A 20913-nucleotide genomic window follows, 5' to 3' on the forward strand; every position below is an offset into this window, starting at 1 on the left:
TTACTTCTCTATGAAGACAGGTACTTAGTTATATAACTAAATTGGAATTGAAAAGTTACGATTACCTTCAGATTTTAAAATATGACGAAAAATTTGAACAAAAATTTTTTTCTTTTTTTTGTTCGCCTGTTTTCGCGAACAAGAGATAACATCATTTTAAACGGTGGTCCGTTCAATCTCTTTACGCTTTTTGAATTATGTCAACTATCGATTTCAAACTCAAGATTTTGCAAGCTACAGAGTCATTTGCAAAATTTTAACAGTCATTTTTCTGAGAGTTACTTTTATGAGTCATTATAATGATATTTTGATCTAAAAAGTATGCAAAAGCGAATCAAAAACCAAATGAGCTGAAAAAACCTTAACGCTTAGATTAAACACTTATTATTACTCCAGTTTTTGCTGTTCATTTTTAATATCTAGGTCAAAATATGTAACGAAACAATGGCAAACCTTCATTTTTTTGAGATGTTATCTTTTTTGAAGTAACCAATTTCTCAGAGAACCAACAAAAGTCTTGGGTTTGCTAGGTGATAAAAAGAAACTATATTAGTATGTAGAAGACTGTAGAAAAATATTTAAAGAGAAACTGTACAATATCTAGACAAGTTAGAGCATTTCCGTTATTCACTAAACATCGATATCGCTTTTCTGAAAAAATTGCAGATGAGTTTCATAACAAAATTTTTTCACAACTTGCACCCATAAATGATGACAACAATTAATTTCTTTAATGTCTATATCGGGAATGTTTATCTTTAATGTCTACATTGGGAATCTAATTTGGTGAAATATATTTGTAGGTTTCAAGTTTTGGCAGCAAAATTTTGGTTAGTAAATTTAATTTTTACTTGATAACTGCATCACGCTATCAATCGAACCAAAACATGACAATTATTTTCAAATAAACCAAATAAACTATCTATCATATTTAACCAGGAGCATGGTTCTTAAATTTTCATACATGACTGCACGTTTTGAAACAACGATTTTTTTTCAGGATGTTTTGACGCTACTTCAAGTTTTGTTTCACGCTTTTATATGCAATCATTAATAATTTAAACTTTGATATCTCTATCCATTCATATATGTTGAAAGACATGGATGAAAAACTTGAAATTAAGGAACATGTTTATATTTTTGTCACGAGCTTCAGCTTAACCTCAGTTGACATAATTAGTGAATTAACAACTTTTTGTCATAATGATGCTCAGTATACTCAATCATATTGTACAATAGTTATTCAGGCTGGTGGTTATCTATATAAAATTATGGGGAAAACGGGTAAGATGATTTCAAACAGACTGCTTAATATGGTCAACTTTTTTTCTTTTTGCAGGCTGGCGGCCATCTATACGATATCATGGGAAAGAGGGTAAAATTGAGTTTCATTGAAAATAATTTCTTCTATAAATACCAGTTAAATAAGAAATTTCTCTTTTTTCAGGCTGGTGGTCATCTGTACGACATCATGGGCAAAAGGGTGAGCTTCAACTTAACGGATAGAAAGTTCTGTTGAAAAGAATATTTCAACAGAAAAGGTGCAGACTGTTTCAAAATAGAAAGTTTACACATTTCTAGGCTGGTGGCCAACTATACGATATCATGGGCAAGCGAGTAAGATACGCTGCCACTAATAAAAAGTAGACGTCATTTCATTTCCTAGCAAAGTATTGCAGGCAATTTTTTTTGATTTTTGTTCATTTCTAGGCTGGTGGCCATCTGTATGATATCATGGGCAAGAGGGTAAGCTTCAATTTAGACAAACAATTTGTTATTCAAGCTTTAAAAACTAAAAAAAAAAATGAATTCTAAAACCTTTTAGGCCGGTGGTCACTTATACGACATTATGGGCAAGCGTGTATGTATATTTTACATTGTATACACTGCTTGCTTGGGGGAGTAAATCTCAGTAGCGCTCTTTTCTATCTAAATATTGAAGAATAGATCTAACATTAATCGACAGTTGCCTAGAAACAAAGACCGATTTCAACCCAATGTCACGTGACCAATTTTAAGGCTAATCAATTAAGTACTGTAAACATGTATCATGCAAATAAGACTTTTATCGTGTGGCCTTTTTACTTAGAAGAGTCGTGAAATAATACACGAGAGAGTGTCTAACTCTCTGCCTTAATCCTTGATTCCAAAAAGTTTCTGATCTCAGTAACGCGCATGAAATCGAGTGTCCGCTTTGCATGGCTTTTCAAACGCTGTGATTGAGATAAGTTGTTTTTGTCGTAACTGTTTTGAGCACTCTATGAAATTCCATACTAATTTTAGCCCGGTGGATTGCTCTACGACATTATGGGCAAACGGGTTAGTAGTATCCGCCGATCTAAAAGGGGCAAGTAAGAAAACGGACGCGTGGTTTTGGGTCTTGAAGGTTTTTATGTTGCTCTACTTACTTCGGCCTTTCAATTTTTCAGTGAGTTTATATTTGAAATAAAATTGATCTTCTGAATTTATTGCTCTGAGTAATTTAATGCTTCTCGAACCATTTCTACAGCGGAAAAGTTATCCGATGAAATAATAGAATAATATATTTAAAAATCCGGTAATTATTGATTGAATTGGTTGTCTGCAAAAGCTTGGAAATTTGTGCAGAAATGTTTTATTGGCAGATCTCTCGGAACGGCGTCAAGCTTAAGCTTTCAGGCATCAATTCTGAGATTTGTGGTTCCACTTCAAAAGATATTCTTTTTCCTTCTTAACAGAAAATATATCTTACTTTTTTGTCTGCCAAAAAACTGGATTTAAACCTATAAGATCGATGCATGGCGTTGGTAGTTTTGTACTTTGGTCATATGAAAATCATGCTTAATATGGTCGTTTTTACGACAGGTTACATTTTTTGTCAATTTGTTCAAGACATTATTTTCTCCCTTTCTTGAAAATAAAATGGAAATGAAAATTTTGTAGCTCGGTTGAAAATTATTGAATTTCATCAAGAAAACTGAACTCACTGAGGGTATCTAAAGCTCTAGATATGAGTGAAGATAAAATACAATACGCAGAATATGAAAGAAAAATGCTGAGAGAAAATGTCTCAACTCAGAAAAGAAGTAACGAATAAACTTTTTCAGATTCCTTTCTGATCAGATCACAGGAACTGATGTCATGTGCGAATTAATATATGAAGGAATACATATATAAAAACACTTTTTATAACGCTAGGCAGTGGCAATAAACATTTAATGATTCATTTTAGGTCAAAATATGCTCCTTTTTAGAGAGCTAAAATGACGATTAAATTTTGCGGAAAAGAATTGTTCAATTAATCATCAAAACGGGGCGTATGAGTTTTGCAGCCTTAAGTTTTTACTGAAAATATTGAGAAAAATTTGGAATATTTTCCATAAAAAGTAAAAACAATGAATTAAAAGTTAACAATTTACCAAAATAATTTTTGTGTGGGCAATTTTCTTTTGTCTGATACAAATTTTTGAACAAAAGTTTTTCAAAATTGATGATGGTCAATTAATTTTAGCTCGTTTTTGATGTTGCAATCTTAACTGTATTAAAACTGGTTTTTAAACAACTTCAGGTTTAAAATGCTATCAAAAACTTTAGTGGTGATAACGATAGATGCCGGGTAAACAAGTGAAACCATTGCTGCAAATCATAGAAAAAATTCACTAAAAATTTTTATTTTAAAATGATGAAGAAATAAAAAGGTTTATTTTTTACTGCAACCTACAACAAAAATCGTTTATGCCCTGAAAATGCTCTACAAAAAGCAGGACCATCCATTTTGCAATCTCTAGAACAAAATAAAATTAAGTATATCAAATTTTACTCAAAAGAAACTGCAAATAAAAAATTTTCGATAAAAACTTGTCAACAAATTTAATAATTGTTTTAAAAGCTACCTCATATCAGCTGTCAATTGCAGAGCTTAGAAACGAATTGGTATGAAAACGAATAGGAAAAGAAAAAATTTAACAATAGTTGCCGAGAGCTATTATCAAAATATCAAGTTGTTAGATGCTAGATTCAAAATTCTCTAAAAGGCTTCATTGCATTGCGAAGTAAACATTTTTTTGTCGCTAAACCGGATATTAGCACGATTTAGGACACAAAGTTCTTTGAATGCAAAATATTCCAATTTCTACAAAAATTTACATACAACATGCCAATGCCTGCCAAAGAGCAAAAAGAAAAGAAATTTTCTAGTAGAAATTAAATGTTAAGTTTTTTTGTCAAAAACTCACTCCATTTCTTTTTTTCAATTAATTTCAAACTTAAATAATTTGAAAATTCAACGGTACGTGGAGCAATCTCAAATAAATTTACGTTTTAGGCGTAGCATATTCATAAATACGAAGAATGACAAAAAACTAGTAAAAGAAGATTTGAAAAAATGCGTAGTTTTTTAAAATTGGGGCCTCGAAAGTAGCATAAGAAATTGAATTATAATAACCCCTTAAAATAAATAGTGTATTCAACAATTCTGCTGAATAGTTGTTTTTAATAAAGTCAAAGATAAACTTCAGCCACATTCTGGTCCACATTGGAGGCGTTTTTTGGAGGCTTTAAAAAAATTGGATCAAATAATGGTGAAAATTTTGCAAAGTTTTAATAATAGTAACAAAAATGACAATTAAAACGCCAAGAACTCTAAAATATGCCATACAACAAAATTTCGTACCACTGAAAGATTTGAAAATAATACATCTATCTAAAAAATGAAAGCTGAATCGAATTATATCAGATAACAAAATCTCGATAAATCCTTAAGAAAACGAAGCACAAAAGTACAAAGTTTAATCAAAATTCTCTTGCGTTGGTGGTTTTCTAACGATTGCACTTATAACTCGCTAAGATGAACATTTCAACTGGCCGAAAGTGACAAAACAAAAATATGCGCTGTTGCAAAATTTATCCGCCCTTCTTTTATAATGAAATGTGAACATTAAAAAATATCAGAAAAAATTTTTCCTTTCCTTTAATTTGTTGCTAAAAATTCTGCCAAGTCTAGATGCCTCATATAATTTTTTATATGACAGTCAGATGAACACACTTAACCATACAAATGTAAAATTTTTAAGGAAAATACTAGACTAGGAAACACGGATGCTCGTTAATGTGCGTTCGCACATAATTTTCAGAACCTTAAATTGTCCTCAAAGTAAGGAAAATATAAAAAACTTTTTTAAACTCATATTCCACTCTTAAAAAAATGTTATTGAATAAAAACGCTTTAAAACTAAAGAAAATTAAACGCATTAGAAACACCACATTAGAGTGGTGAGGAGACTGGCTATTAAAATAATACGAGACAAAACAAACAACAAAAGCAAATAAAAACAAAAATCAATAACATCTCAATATCTTTATCTTTTTAAAAAACACTTAATAACAAGGTCAAATTAGAACAAAACAATGAGACTCGGTAACGTGCAATTGCACATAAGGTTCCGACCCAGCTCATCTACAATTTTGGCATGATCGTCTATAAATGAGGAACTTAGAAAAACCCAAAAATTCAAGTGTTTTTTTCAAAATTGGTGTATGAACGAAAAGATAGCCCCCAAAGCAAAAAACTCAGTGGTGGAGTAAAAAATGTTGCATTAGATTGAGGAGATGTGCAAATATTAAGAAAGCGAGTCAAGATGAACAGCAAAATCAAATAACAACAACAAAAATTATTTACATCAAAAACTTCATGTCCGTTTTAAAAAACAAAACTGAACAACAAAAGCAAAATAGCGTCAGATAAAACTGATAATAATTAGAAAAACTTTTAATTCAACAGAAAAGATACGGGACTCCTCAATAAAAAGGCTTGGTAAATAAAGAACAAAAATAGTAAAGTTGTAAATTTCGCTTATTTTTTTCAAACAATTCATTTTAAAGTAAAGAAAACCATTAGAAATCAACTAAAGTATCCCTCAGGTGTATGATTACAAATTCTTCTATAGAAGGAATTAAGAACTGCCGGTATTCAATTCTTTAAGCGGTTACAAAAAGAACAACAAATAGACAACAAACAAAAAATCAATTAAAACTTGGCAGAAAACGCTTTCGAAAACGTAAAGCCATACTACGGCCATCAAACTATGTTCAATTGCACTTTCTGCAAGCAGCAATAATGTATAATGTAACCTGTCATCAAGGAAGCTAGGTAACAAGTAGACAAAAAAGAGAAAAGATGCAGAATTAAGTAGCACTGAAAAAAATATTTCCCAAGACATGAACGCCATCAATTACAGAATGAAATAATTAAATAATATTGTTTATTCTTCTAAAGCAAGCCCTTGAAAATTGAAATTTTACAGAATATGTCTTACGTCTACAAAAAGAACGTCAAACATGACAAAAACCAAAAACTAATTTATATTTATTCTGTGTCGAAGCCAGTAAAGTCAACGAATTCTATGAAAACATCAGATTTTGAGACACCTCTTGAAACCTTCCTCTGACAACAATAATGTCATATTTTGCTTGTAATTAACGAGACTAGATAACAAACAGACAATAAAAGGAGCAAAATTGCGAAGTTAAAAGTATCTCTTTTTAATTTATAAAACAATTGTTTTCAGAGTCATGAAAGCCATGAGCTATCTACAAATATCAGAACATCGGATCACCTATTCTTCCATGAAAATGCAATGAAAACGGGTACGATTCGTACGACTAAAAAGACAAAGTAAAAAGGACAGTAAAAAGCAAAAGTTAAAAAATTCAAATAATTTCTTCGATAAAGTAGTGTCGAAGCCGTTAAAATCATAATCAATATCTTCAAGGATTTTAATATTATCAATTGTGCCTTATTTTGAAGGCCAATAATGTGATATACAAACTGTCCAGAACGTGATAATGTCACAAAACTAGAAAACGTGAAAAATGGGCATATAACTAAAAGTTTTTTTTTAAAAATGTGAAATCTGGTAATATCAAATCCAGAAAAATATAACTTGAGGCGTAAAACCGCAATGAAAATTGAATTTGATTTCAATAGAAAGAAGAAGCATTCTTTCATTGCTGACAACAAGCTACAAGTTGACCACGTTAAGAGAAAATTAGAAGCAAATTTCGATAAGTCATTATTTATTTAAAAATCAAATACTTTTAAAACTCAAAAGAACGAAAAGCTTTTAAGTAATCAACTATATGCAACAATGTGGAGCTACATACGAATCCAATTGGACGTATGATTAGTGAGCTTTGGTTTTGAAATGTTCTGTTATTTAGTTAATGTAGAAAAGATCGATTTTTTTGACAAAAAAGACCGACTGAATACAATCCGAATTATTTCTGGATTATACCAGTCCAAGACTGGTCCAAAACTAGCACTGCTAATGATGTTTGTCTATTATGAACACTCAATTTTTCAAATCTTCTAGATATTGATATTTTGTTAGTTAAATACTCAAAAATAGATGCTGCGTTTGTGGTAATCAACGAATAAATTTAGCAAAAAATGGCAAAGTTTTAATTGCAGAGCACTCTCAGCGGAATTTGAAGTAGAAAAAGCGCCATTTTGTGTCTAAAAAACTTTTGTTAGTGGTGTTTGGTTCTTTACTTCCTGTAAACTTAATCAAACTAGAATAAAGAAACTTATTTCGTGCTGTTTCTGATGAAAAAGTCTTAATTTTAAATATTTAGCCAGAATTGTTGAAATTAAAATTATAAAAAACAATAACCTACGAAAACGTCTTTTAATTTTACAGATAATACTCAACAACACTTTCTAAAATCTAATAAAATTAACAATTTTTAGCAAAATTGGCGAAGTTTTGGTCAAAAATGTGAATAAAATCTCACCGGAATTCACTATATTTTCTCAAAATTTAAACCTCGATAACTCCCTGTAAAAACGAAAATTAAAAATAAATCTTCTTAATTCCATATTCTACGCTGGACAAGCTTTCTAATGATACCAGTCTCAACTCTCTACAAGGAATAGATCGATCGGCCAAAATTGACTGACCAAAAAAAAACAATTTGAGTATATAGTTCCTTCCCCCTCAAGAAGGGTTGGAACGAAAACTACACTAAACAAATAAGCTGGTTCTTTATTTAAAACGGTATTGGATTTCTCCTTAACAAAACTAGTTAGGAAGTAGACAAAAGTAACATAAAGGGGTTAAAGTACAAAAATACGTTCCCATTTTTCAAAAACAGTTAACTTCATAGTCTTAAAAATCATTAGCTATCAACATAAATCATAAAATATTTTCAGTTATACCTCTAGATGAAGCCGTCGAGACCTGCCATTGCACCAAAGTTGTCTTAGTTCTAACATAATAACAACTAATATCAAAATCAGCAATCAAAATTTCATATAGATTTGATAAATTTATAGTCGAAGATATTCAAATTATCAGATCACAAGCTTTCAAAATGTTAAAAATCAAAACGATTAACTGGAGCTGCATTCAATGATAATCGGTCCGGTCCTTAGTGTGAAAATGCGGCACGACACCAGAAATTAAACTCAAATTTTGACAACGATTCAAGTGTCACAAAAATGTCAGAAAACCATCAGTTAAAACATAAAATCTTTGTTACATTAGAATTTGGTTAAACGAAAAGTATTATTAATAAGGTCAAGCTGCATGTTGAACGAATTAAGATTTAAAAACGAAAGCGGCAAAGTCCAAAAAGTCACTGAGATTTTAGAAAAACAATTTTAGTGAAATTCAAAAAAAGCTTCAGCAAGTGAAATCGTTAATTAAATTGATTTACACCTCTATATTAATCCGCCCAAACTGCTTTCTATCCGGAATATATGTTACCACTGCAAATAGTACCAGAGCTTTAGCAAAAATAGAAAATCACTTGAACTTACTTGGATTTTACTTGAAATTTACTTGATTGCAAGAAAACGGCATCGAAGCCGTTAAAACCATTATCCTTTCACTATATATGTTGAATTGTGAAATGTTTCAACGCTACTAAGGGTAATTTGTGACCTGTTTTTCAGACTACAAAATAACAACAAATACAGAACTCGAACTTTCTTAACCAGTTTTCACCAGACCTCAGTCGCTCGTAAATGAGACCTGTCAATAATTCAGTTTTGAATCAAATTCATTCCACTCTGTAATTATCATAAGTGAAAGAAACAGGCGAAAAAAGGTTTTAAAAAAAGACAGCGCCCATTAAAATCCGAAGAGCAAATATATTGTAAAAAGACGCGATTAGAAAACGCTCGATAACTGTCCCTGACGCTGCTACTCGTCCACTAAAATCAAGTAATTATTCCAAACATCAACAAAATGGATAAATCAACAAAATTTTTTTTAATTTATAGGAAAAAACGATGAACTTTGCATAAATAGCGTGTTAAATTAGAAAAAACCGTCAGGATTTTAACTACAGAACACTCCGATAGGAAACAAATAGAAAACTAGCCCTCTTTTTAGCTTGAAAAGTCTGCATTAGCAGTTTTTAGTTTTGCAATTTCGACAAAAGTGGGTCGGAACAATAATGCCGAAAGTGATTTTTGAGGCGTTTTAGGACGGTGGTCTGTTATACGACATCATGGGAAAGAGAGTGAGTAAAACCTAATGAGGAATCGGTTCCGCGTATCTAAATGCTAAAAAGCAGATGGGGGTCCAACCCGGGTTTGCCATCGCGTTGATGGGTTTGACTCTTTTTGCTTGGAAGGCGTAAAACGAGCATACTAAACAGCTGTTTATTTTGTTTAAGAAATGCATGCACGCGATAGAATATCAGATGTATCTGCTTGCGAAAGCATGAACAAAAATGTGCTGTCCTGACGAAGCAATTAGTACAGACGTAAAAAAAAAACTGGGATCTATTCTGTTTCGGCCCCCAGTGTTTTTATCGCCCCCCGTTACAAATTATGTGTTGCTATATAGCACGTTTCTATGTAAAAATAATGCACGTGCGCCTGGGGTCAAAAAACTAATATTTCCACTTACCTGGGGGGGGGGGGTGGGACCGAAACAGAATAGATCCAAAAACTATTTAATCCCCCTCTCCTTACCTTCCGTGAAAAAAATATATGTTTTCATTTCTATGTCTTAATAAGTACAGCTTGTTGTTTGCACTGATGATTCTGATGATGGTTTGGACACTAAACTGGTACTGGTGCAAAACTCACTGGGGGGGGGGGGGGGGGGTTGCACAAACGAAAAATCCCGGCTAGCGTGTATGTGGAATTTTAGGACGGAGAAGTTGCTCAGATTCTGCCTTCAGAAAACAGCGATGTGATGGATGATTTGCTGTCAACTGGGCTGGGACTGGCTACCGATCTGGCTCTGCCTATGGCCACAGGCGGATTAATCGGCGGGGGAGGAGGGACTACCCCAGATAACGGTTACATAAACATTCATTTTTTCTGGCTTACAGACCATATGATTTATATCAGACTTGGATTAGACTTGCCAAGTCTCAGCCCAGACTTGGATTTAGACTGCCAAGTGTAAAAAGTGACATGATCATAGTTCTGAATCAGTAATGAAATAAGACTTGGATTTAGATTTGCCCAGTACTGAAATTGACTTGGCGTTAGGTCCGGACAGTAGATTGCTCTTAAACTGTAAATTTTTTGAGGTGGCAGAGCATTTTAACTTAAACGAAATAGTTGAATTGCGTTCAAATTTGAACAAAATATGCTGAAATTAACAGAAAAACATGAGTGTGCTAAAACTATACGCGTGATATTTTAGCTGGTCAAACAACTCATAAAAATTAACTCAATTTCGAATTATTTTACTCACTCAGCTTAGAGTTTTTAGTTGAAAAATAAATATGGTGTAAACAGATTAACAGCGCAAATCCATAAGAGAACTTTGTCCATTGTTTCAGGAAATCTGTACGTCATTTTGGACAATGTGAACGAGCTGTTGATAAAGCTGAACAAACTCCAATCGGCCTAACCGGACCACCGAGACACTACAAAAAAATGCCTGTCATATTTTGACAAATTTTTGTCTCATCACGTTTTGAAAATGGCTGAATTTATGCAATCAATCGAACTCGTCTAAGCTACAATTTATTTCAAGCCTTTAGTGTAGCAATTTGGTTCTGATAATTATCAAAATCAGAAGTGATTTGGCTTCTATAGCTCGGTAATCAACGTTTTCCGCTTCAAATTATGGAAATACATCATTTATAACACCATTTGTGTAAAATTCAACTGAATATATTGCTGCATTTGGTAATGGGTCATAATTTCCACCATAATATATATACTTGGCTGTAATGAGTGTACAATTTGAAATGAAATTTGCTGTTTGTGCTCTTTTTAATCAAATGAAGTGTTTGAAAGCAACGCTATCAACAATTTCAGCAGAATAGAAAATTCTCGTTTCCCGAAAACAAAAATAATCACAACCCTACCTTCTTTTCGCTTCCTGGATTTTTCCTTCGAGAATTCTTTAGTTACAAGATTGCCAATTTTCTCTTTATTGTTTGCATAGCGAAATTGAGTTGAATTTGTTTACCAGCGACATGACATTAATTAAACAAAACAAAATCTATTTAAAGAGAAAAACTACGCCTGGACGGGACAATTGAAGAGACTATTGCCTCATCTAGCAAGAACCCGGTAAGATATTTACGAAAACCAAATGAGCTACAGGAAGAAAAAAATTGAACACTTCATAGCTATCCTGAACATAAATGTAACAAAAGGATCTTATAAAGTTCTGAGCCGACCTGGAATTAGCTCTCCTATGCTCTCTGATATCATTTTTTTTCTTGGGCGAAAATGTATGCTAAGATAACTTTGATCTGCAGAGAATTTTTAAGATTTTTTAAATTGGGACCTTGTGACAGTTTTTGTGAAATTCTTCTTGTGTTTCACGATGGTAGCTGAGCAAATCTAATTTTATATAAGCCGACTCAGGTTTTCTGAGTTCATGAAAAATGAATCGAAAAATATGATTAGCAAAAACTCATAAACGGTAAAAGATGATGTTTGTTATGAAAAAACCCTAAACGCATCCGCTTTTCGTTTAAAGGAAAGTGGCCCCACATATTTTTTGAGCATCTTACAAAAATCGTCGAAATGTGTCTCATAAGTGCTTCCATATATTGAAAGACCATATTCTATTGTAGATTTTTCATAAGCATTGTAAAAGGTTAATATTTGACTTTTGTGAAATACTATCATGTCTTACAGGAAACAACAAAAAATTCTGGTAAATTTTTGCAAACATTTTACAGTGTTACGCAAATTTCATCGATTTGTCAAAAACAATGCCCAAATATTTGCGCTCAAACTGGATTCGATTGTCATTGAAAATACTGCGTATGTATTTATTTTTTTGTTGCGGCCGTGAAGCATAAGCATGCTTTTTTTCATTAACTGATAAAACGTTCTGATCAAACCATTCCTTCAATCACACGAAAATTTACAACTTCCATTATAGGCACGTTTTATGGTAAAATCATCCGCATACAAATATTCTTCAGAGTTCAAGTAGCATTGAGGTGTATCTTTAACTTATATTAGAAAAAAAGTTGGTTCAAGATGTGTCACTGAGGTTAGCCGTAACTAACATCAGTGTAATTTATGGTTTATTGTTTGTATAAACGTATTAAGATCATTGTGCAAAAAAATTTTAACTATCTTGAAATTGTTTCCATCGAAAATGTTTTTTTCCACTTTCAAAATCAAAGTTAATATGTGGAATAATAAAAGCATTATTTAAATCATCGAATAATGACACGTCGGATAGATTTTTTAATGCCTCACAGATGATTTCAGAGAATTTGTTTATTGTACTGATGCATGACTTTTTTGCAGGAATTCAATTTGATTATGTGATAAAACTCTATGTTTGCCAACAAAACCCAGAATTCTCAAAACCCAAACTGTAAAGAAACGATGCTAAAAACTGATAGGTCGCTGTAGCCGGGTCAGTTTTACTGCCTTCCATGTGTAATGAATGAAATTTGATTTTTCAAATGGTAAATGGAATCAAGTTTTTTCAAACAGGTGTAAAAAATGTTGCATGATTAATCAACTATTACCGGCAGTGAAACAACAAAAATTTTGCTGTTTATCCCATCATGAGCAGCAAACTTTTTATTTTTAAGTGACCAAATACTTTTTGTTTAGCTCATTTGCTAATTGAGCAAATTAAACGCAGCTCTGTTCATCTCTTTCGATTTTACTGTTATCATTAGAGCAAGTTTCAAACGTCTAAGACAGATTTCTCCTACATTTGCCTAAAAAATCTCAAAAATTTTGGTTCAACCGCAAACATTTTGCCTTTTTATGTTTGACAAAATTTGTGTTTGAGTCTTTGACAAAATATCTCTGTTGACAACGCCAAAAATTCCTTGATTGTTGAATGGGAAGTATAGTGTAAAAAAAAGCTCTGCAAGTAATTTTCTAAAACTCTTGTTTGATGGTCTGTAGGTAACTGTGAAAAAACTTGCCTTGTTGTCGTTTAACTGTTGCCGTTTCTTTAATTACTTATAGTTTTTTCAAAAATAATTGCGTTTGGCAATTGGATTTTTCAAAGCTGATTTTTGACTTCACCAAAATAACCGCATCAACACCTTTTTCAGATTTTGACTCGAATAATAATTCATAAAAACCTAGAGTACATTCTCAGGTTATTATTACCTGTTTCAAGTAAACCCTGTTTCACTAACAGCGTTTGGCTTTGGTTATTTCATGACAGGTTTGAGAAAACGTTTGAGCTGGTCTCGCCGGACTTTTTTAAGGACTGTTTGTTAAGAAATAGTATTTGACGTTAACGCATTGCATTTAAATGTTTTTTTTGTAAGCGTATTCCCCCGTTTTTTCACGAAAGTCTTAGGTTAAACTACAGTTCTCTGATGCTGGTGACCTCGCTGCCTTATCTTCAATTCCATTCTCAGCCAACAAAACTAGAGTCAAGTTATTGGTTGCCGGTGTAAGTGATAGATCAGAATGTACATTCTTGCAATGAAATGGGTCGTCAGGTGAATACAGCTCAGGTTTAATTGATCGCTTTTTGCTTAAATTCTGTTTCGTGAAAGGTTTCAAATTTACTTTTTTATTTCCATTTCTAAATATTTTTTGATCAGGCTGACGTCTGCTTTACTTTCTCAAGAACTCCCCCTCGCTGAAATTTCCCGTTTATTTATTAAACTTTTTTGATCTCGTCGACAATTTTCGTACTATTTGAAAAAGAACATTAATTACCGTTTAAATGTTTTTGAAAAATGTTTACTTTGCATTTTCAGCATACTGTGATAAGCCTAGTTTCATTGCACATATTCGTAATTTCACCATCTTTTGGGAAGCTTTTTATGGATAACTAATTTTACAAGCCTTTTAGTGTTCCGATAACATTTTTTGCGGGCTAAAGATAAAACCCTTATCGTCGGAGAAAATTCTATTTGCAAACTACTTCGTCCAAATTGTTTTTCAAGTCTTCAAGGAGTAGCATGCCTTGACTCCCTCAGTCATAATTTGATAATTGGAGTAAAGATAAATTGCATTGCCAACATGATTATATGAGTGTTTGCAAAATGACTTGATTGGGAAATTTGTGAAATGCAAGCAGTCTTCGCTTGATTAATATTTTTTTATCCGAATCCGACATACGATTTTGAAGCTCATCAATGTTTCTCTTCAGCATACGAATTGCGTCTTCTTGACATTTAATTTTTTCTAGAGTGATGTCATCTGAGCGTATTTTCATTGACTAATTTAGTCCTTTCGCAATTTTCTGTTGAAAAATTTGCATTAATAAGATCTTAACCGTTTTGCATGCAGAAAGTATCTTCTTAAACAATATTCTGTCCATGAACTCAAATGTTGAAAGGAGAAGCGAAAAAAGAGCGAGAAAGAACCAACTGATTGGTAGCTGCTAATTTGTTGGTCTGATCATAGTTAAATTGTTTTTTTTACACTCTATATATATATATATATATATACATATATATATATATATATATATATATATATATATATTTATATATATATATATATATATATATATATATAAGTGAACTCATGTTTTATCAAAATTTGCTTCATTTATTCCGTTGTCATGTCAACATAAGAATGATGATTTTGATGTTTCATTGTATTGATTCTATTTCTTGAGAATTAGTCATATTAGCACCTAAAATTAGCACCGAAATTTGGGACTTTTATTTTTTCTTAGCATGGCCATTTTCTCGTCCCGCCACTTCTTTTTACTATGTCTAATTAAGAAAAGGATGTGTAAAAACTTCTTATCTCTGAGAAGACTCTGATCAGTGAAGTTTTCATATTTTAGTTTTCATTCTAAATAATAAAGAATGAAGAGATGAAACGTATTCTTAAGAATATAGCTAAAATAAGCTTCAAAATTATGAAGGCGCACTGGTCAAAAATATAGTCTTCTTCAAAAGTACCTTCGTTATATCGCACACTTTTTTCAATTTGATTATGTGATAAAACTCTTTGTTTGCCAACAAAAACCCATGATTCTCTTATTGATCGAACTTTCAAAAACTGTAAAAAAACGATGCTAAAAACTGATAGGTCGCTGTAGCCGGGTCAGTTTTACTGCCTTCCATGTGTAATGAATGAAATTTGATTTTTCAAATGGTAAATGGAAACAAGGTTTTTCAAACAGGTGTAAAAAATGTTGCATGATTAATCAACTATTACCGGCAGTGAAACAACAAAAATTTTGCTGTTTATCCCATCATGACCAGCAAACTTTTTATTTTTAAGTGACCAAATACTTTTTGTTTAGCTCATTTGCTAATTGAGCAAATTAAACGCAGCTCTGTTCATCTCTTTCGATTTTACTGTTATCATTAGAGCAAGTTTCAAACGTCTAAGACAGATTTCTCCTACATTTGCCTAAAAAATATCAAAAATTTTGGTTCAACCGCAAACATTTTGCCTTTTTATGTTTGACAAAATTTGTGTTTGAGTCTTTGACAAAATATCTCTGTTGACAACGCCAAAAATTCCTTGATTGTTGAATGGGAAGTATAGTGTAAAAAAAAGCTCTGCTAGTAATTTTCTAAAACTCTTGTTTGATGGTCTGTAAATAACTGTTAAAAAACTTGCTTTGTTGTCGTTTAACTGTTGCCATTTTTTTAATTACTTGTAGTTTTTTAAAAAATAATTGCGTTTGGCAATTGGATTTTTTCAAAGCTGATTTTTGACTTTACCAAAATAACTGCACGAACTCCTTTTTCAGATTTTGACTCAAATAATAACTCATAAAAACTTAGAGTACATTCTCAGGTTATTATTATCGGTTAACCCTGTTTCACTAATAGCTATTGGCTTTGGTTATTTCATGACAGGTTTGAGAAAACGTTTGAGTTGGTCTCGCCGGACTTTTAAGGACTGTTTGTTGAAAAATAGTATTTGACGTTAACGCATTGCATTTAAATGTTTTTTGTAAGCGTTTTTTCAAGAAGGTCCTAGGTTAGGTTACAGTTCTCTTATGCTGGTGACCTCGCTGCCTTATCTTCAATTCCAATCTCAGCCAACAAAACTAGAGACAAATTATTGGTTGCCGGTGTAGCTGATAGATCAGAATGTACACTCTTGCAATGAAATGGGTCGTCAGGTGAATACAGCTCAGGTTTAATTGATCACTTTTTGTTTAAATTCTGTCTCGTGAAAGATTTCAAATTTACTTTTTTATTTCCATTTCTATATATTTTTTGATTATGCTGACGTCTGCTTTACTTTCTCAGGAACTCCCCCTCACTGAAATTTCCCGTTTATTTATTGAACTTTTTTTTATCTCGTCGACAATTTTTGTACTTTTTGAAAAAGAGCATTAATTAACGTTTAAATGTTTTTGAAAAATGTTTACTTTGCATCTTCAGCATACTGTGATCAGCCTAGTTTCATTGCACATATTCGTAATTTCACCATCTTTTGGGAAGCTTTTTATGGATAACTAATTTTACAAGCCTTTTAGTGTTCCGATAACATTTTTTGCGGGCTAAAGATAAAACCCTTATCGTCGGAGAAAATTCTATTTGCAAATTACTTTGTCCAAATTGCTTTTCAAGTCTTCAAGGGGTAGCATGCCTTGACTCCCTCAGTCATAAATTGATAATTGGAGTAGAAAATAAATTGCATTGCCAAAAAGATTATATGAGTGTTTGCAAAATGACTTGATTGGGAAATTTTTGAAAATGAAGCAGTCTTCGCTTGATTAATATTTTTGATCCCAATCCGACATACGAATTTGAAGCTCATCAATTTTTCTGCTCAGCATACAAAATGTGTCTTCTTGTCAATTAATTGTTTTCTAGAGTGATGTCTTCTGAGCATAATTTTATTGACTAATTTAGTCCTTTCGCAATTTTCTGTTGAAAAATTTGCATTAACAAGATTTTAACCGTTTTGCATGCAGAAAGTATCTTCTGAAAAAAAAATTCTGTCTTTGAATTCAAATGTTGAAAGGAGACGTGAAAAAGGAGCAAGAAGGAACCAACTGATTGATAGCTGCTCATTTGTTGGTCTGATCATAGTTAAATTGCTTCTTTTACATTATATATAACAACGGAATAAATGAAACAAATTTTGATAAAACATGAGTTCATTTAATCTATATATATATATATATATATATATATATATATTATACACACATATATATATATATATATATATATATATATATAAATATATATATATAGATTAAATGAACTCATGTTTTATCAAAATTTGTTTCATTTATTCCGTTGTCATGTTACCATAAGAATGATATTTTTGTTTTTTTCATTGTCTCGATTCTATTTCTTCAGAATTAGTCATATGTTGCGCAAATTGTAGTAAATGAGCACCAAAATTTGGAACCTTTATTTTTGCTAAGAATGGCCATTCTATGGTTCCGCCACTTCTTTTTAATATGTCTAACTAAGAAAAGAATGTGTAAAAATTTCGTATCTCTGAGAAAACTCTGATCAGTGAAATTTTCAGTTTTTGGTTTTCTTTTTAAATAATAGAGAATGAAGAGATGATACGTAAAAATAGCTACAATAAGCTTCAAAAGCATGAAGGCGCATTGGTCAAAAATATAGTCTTCTTCAAAATAACCTTCGTTATATCGCACACTTTTTGTTGATTTGGAGGAAAAATTAGATCTAAGTGAATACCTAGAATTGTAGTCAAAGTATTGAGCTCTAAATTTAAAATCAAGGATCAAAGTTTCTAGTTCTAATCTTAATGATATCAGGAGAACAAAAATTGTGGGCTAATTAAGTGAAAATAATAACTTGTCACATTTTTTTCAACAGAATTTCGTCAACAGAGTTTTTCTCTAACTGATATCTAATCTCTTATAAAGAATTCAGTGTAATTGATTTAATTCTCAAAGCCAGTTATTAAACAAAGTTGAATTAACTTTGAAGTTTTCATAAGCATTGTTTTTATAGTTCGTAATTGTGTGTATAAGCCGAACAATTCAAATGATTTCATTCGCTCATCAGCATTACAGCCCAAAAACGATGATCATTTCTATAGTAATCAAATGAGAACATGGAAGAAAAAATTTTAATGCAGGCTGTTTTCCAAAAACTCAATTCCTATTTGCTTTGATTGAGCAAAAATGGCACTTTGTTTATCAACTTTTTTTCAGTTTTGAACATCCCGGCAAGTTACGGTAGATGAAATTGCACATAGCATTTTCCTGATCAAAAATTGATTTTAGAAACTGAACCACAGAACGACTGTCAAACAAAATTAGTTCTGCAAAATTTAGAAATGAGTTCTCAATGCTGTGATACATTCTCTTCCTTTGCTCTGTTGGTCATCCAAAAACAAAAAAAACAACACTCCCAGTGAGCTCATCAAACAAAATTCTTAGTTGTTACTGTTGGTCATTTATGATTTTTAGTAATTATACTAGTTCATATACTTTTGATGAACTCTTGGTTGTCCTACAAGGATTATATAATTTATTTGAAATGATAAAGTACCATACAAAAATTTACAAAGCCCAAAAGTGTATAATTTTAATTTTCTATCGCATTCCAAAAAAGTTCTTGGTAATCATAAAAGGTCATATATGATACATAAAACATTCAGTGTGACACATAAATTCTCGTATGATGTTAAATATCATATTAAATTATTGTATCGCATTTGCAATCTACATTTGACTTTTGTGTCTGTTAAAGGAATAACTTTACAATTTGAGCACATTCACAAATCTAATTTGAGGTTATATGCATTTTTTTAAATGTTTCTAAGAAATGAACATTTATAGGTTTCAGACTGGCATCAGAGAACAAACAAACTTTAGTTATCTATTTAGACTTACCCTTTAATTTAGTAACCGACTTTGCAATTTATATTCAACGTTAGAGTTTTTTGGCTGAACACAAAGTGATGCCGGAGAATCTCATAGGTAATGTTTAACCGAATAAAATTGAAAAAAAAGTTAACTCATGTTTTATCAAAATTTGTTTCATTTATTCCGTTGTCATGTCAATTTAAGAATGAAGATTTTGATGTTTCATTGTCGCGATTCTATTTCAAGAGAATTAGTCATATGTTTCGCAAATTGTAGTAAATTAGCACCGAAACTTGGAACCTTTATTTTTGCTAAGCATGGCCATTTTCTGGTCCCGTCACTTCTTTTTAATATGTCTAATTAAGAAAAGAATGTGTAAAAATTTCTTGTCTCTGATCAGTGAAATTTTCAGTTTTTGGTTTTCATTCTAAATAATAAAGAATGAAGAGATGAAACGTAATCTCAAAAAAATTAGCTTCAATAAGCTTCAAAAGTATGAAGGCGCACTAGTCAAAAATATATTCTTCTTCAACATAACCTTTGTTATATCGCACACTTTTTGTTGATTTGGAGGAAAAATTAGATCTAAGTGATTACCTAGAATTGTAGTCAGAGTACTGAGCTCTAAATATAAAATCGAGGATCACAGTTTCTAGTTCTAATCTTAATGATATCAGAAGAACAAAACTGGGGGCTAGTTAAGTGAAAATAATAGCTTGTCATTTTTTTTCAACAGAATTTTGTCAACAGAGTTTTCTCTAATTGATATCTAGTCTCTTATAAAGAATTCAGTGAAATTGGTTCAATTTTCAAAGCCAGTTATTAAACAAAGTTGAATTAACTGTGAAATTTTCATAAGCATTGTTTTTATAGTTCGTAATTGTGTGCATAAGCCAAACAATTCAAATGGTTTCATTCGCTCGTCAGCATTAGAGACCAAAAACGATGATCATTTCTATAGTAATCAAATGAGAACATGAATAGAAAATTTTTAAAGCAGGCTGTTTTCCAAAAACTCAATTCCTATTCGCTTTGATTGAGCAAAATTGGCACTTTGTTTATCAACTTTATTTCAATTTTGAACATCCCGGCAAGTTACGGTAAATGAAATTGCATATAGCATTTTCCTGATCAAAAACTGATTTTAGAAACTGAACCACAGAACGACTGTCAAACAAAATTAGTTCTGCAAAATTTAGAAATTTCTCAATGCTGTGATACATTCTCTTCCTTTGCTCTGTTGGTCATCCAAAAACAAAAAAAACAACACTCCCAGGGAGCTCATCAAACAAAATTCCTAGTTGTTACTGTAGGTCATTTATGATTTTTACTAAGTATACTAGTTCATATACTTTTGATGAACTCTTGGTTGTCATACAAGGATTATATAATTTATTTGAAATGATAAAGTATCATACAAAAAAATTCAAAACCCAAAAAGTGTATAATTTTCATTTCTATCGCATTCGAAAAAAGTTCTTGGTAATCATAAAAAAGTCATATATGATACATAAAACATTCAGTGTGACGCATAAATTCTCGTATGATGTTAAATATCATATTAAATTATTGTATCGCATTTGCAATCTACATTTGATTCTTTGTGTCTGTTAAAGGAATAACTTTACAATTTGAGCACATTCACAAATCTAATTTAAGGTTATATGCAATTTTTTTTAAATGTTTCTTAGAAATGAACATTTATAGGTTTCAGACTGGCATC

At 31.5% G+C, this 20913-nt stretch overlaps 2 protein-coding genes across 3 annotated transcripts in view; one reads left to right on the forward strand and one right to left on the reverse strand.

The window, feature by feature from the left end:
- LOC142340617 (uncharacterized) overlaps window positions 1-11216 on the forward strand; it is a 41434-nt gene extending 30218 nt beyond the window's left edge. The window contains exons 10-17 of the mRNA XM_075391307.1: window positions 1340-1375; window positions 1448-1483; window positions 1711-1746; window positions 1826-1861; window positions 2284-2319; window positions 9469-9504; window positions 10143-10293; window positions 10786-11216. Of these exons, the coding sequence (XP_075247422.1) occupies window positions 1340-1375; window positions 1448-1483; window positions 1711-1746; window positions 1826-1861; window positions 2284-2319; window positions 9469-9504; window positions 10143-10293; window positions 10786-10856 (438 nt within the window). The 3' untranslated portion in view covers window positions 10857-11216. The remainder of the gene's footprint in view (window positions 1-1339; window positions 1376-1447; window positions 1484-1710; window positions 1747-1825; window positions 1862-2283; window positions 2320-9468; window positions 9505-10142; window positions 10294-10785) is intronic.
- Window positions 1-20913, reverse strand: part of LOC142340621 (cyclin-dependent kinase 2-associated protein 1-like) — a 575438-nt gene that overhangs the window by 207294 nt on the left and 347231 nt on the right. The gene's annotated exons all lie outside the window — the stretch shown is intronic.

The sequence above is a fragment of the Convolutriloba macropyga genome, chromosome 6, assembly GCF_964194025.1.
Source record: "Convolutriloba macropyga chromosome 6, txConMacr16.3, whole genome shotgun sequence".
Classification (NCBI taxonomy): domain Eukaryota; kingdom Metazoa; phylum Xenacoelomorpha; order Acoela; family Convolutidae; genus Convolutriloba; species Convolutriloba macropyga.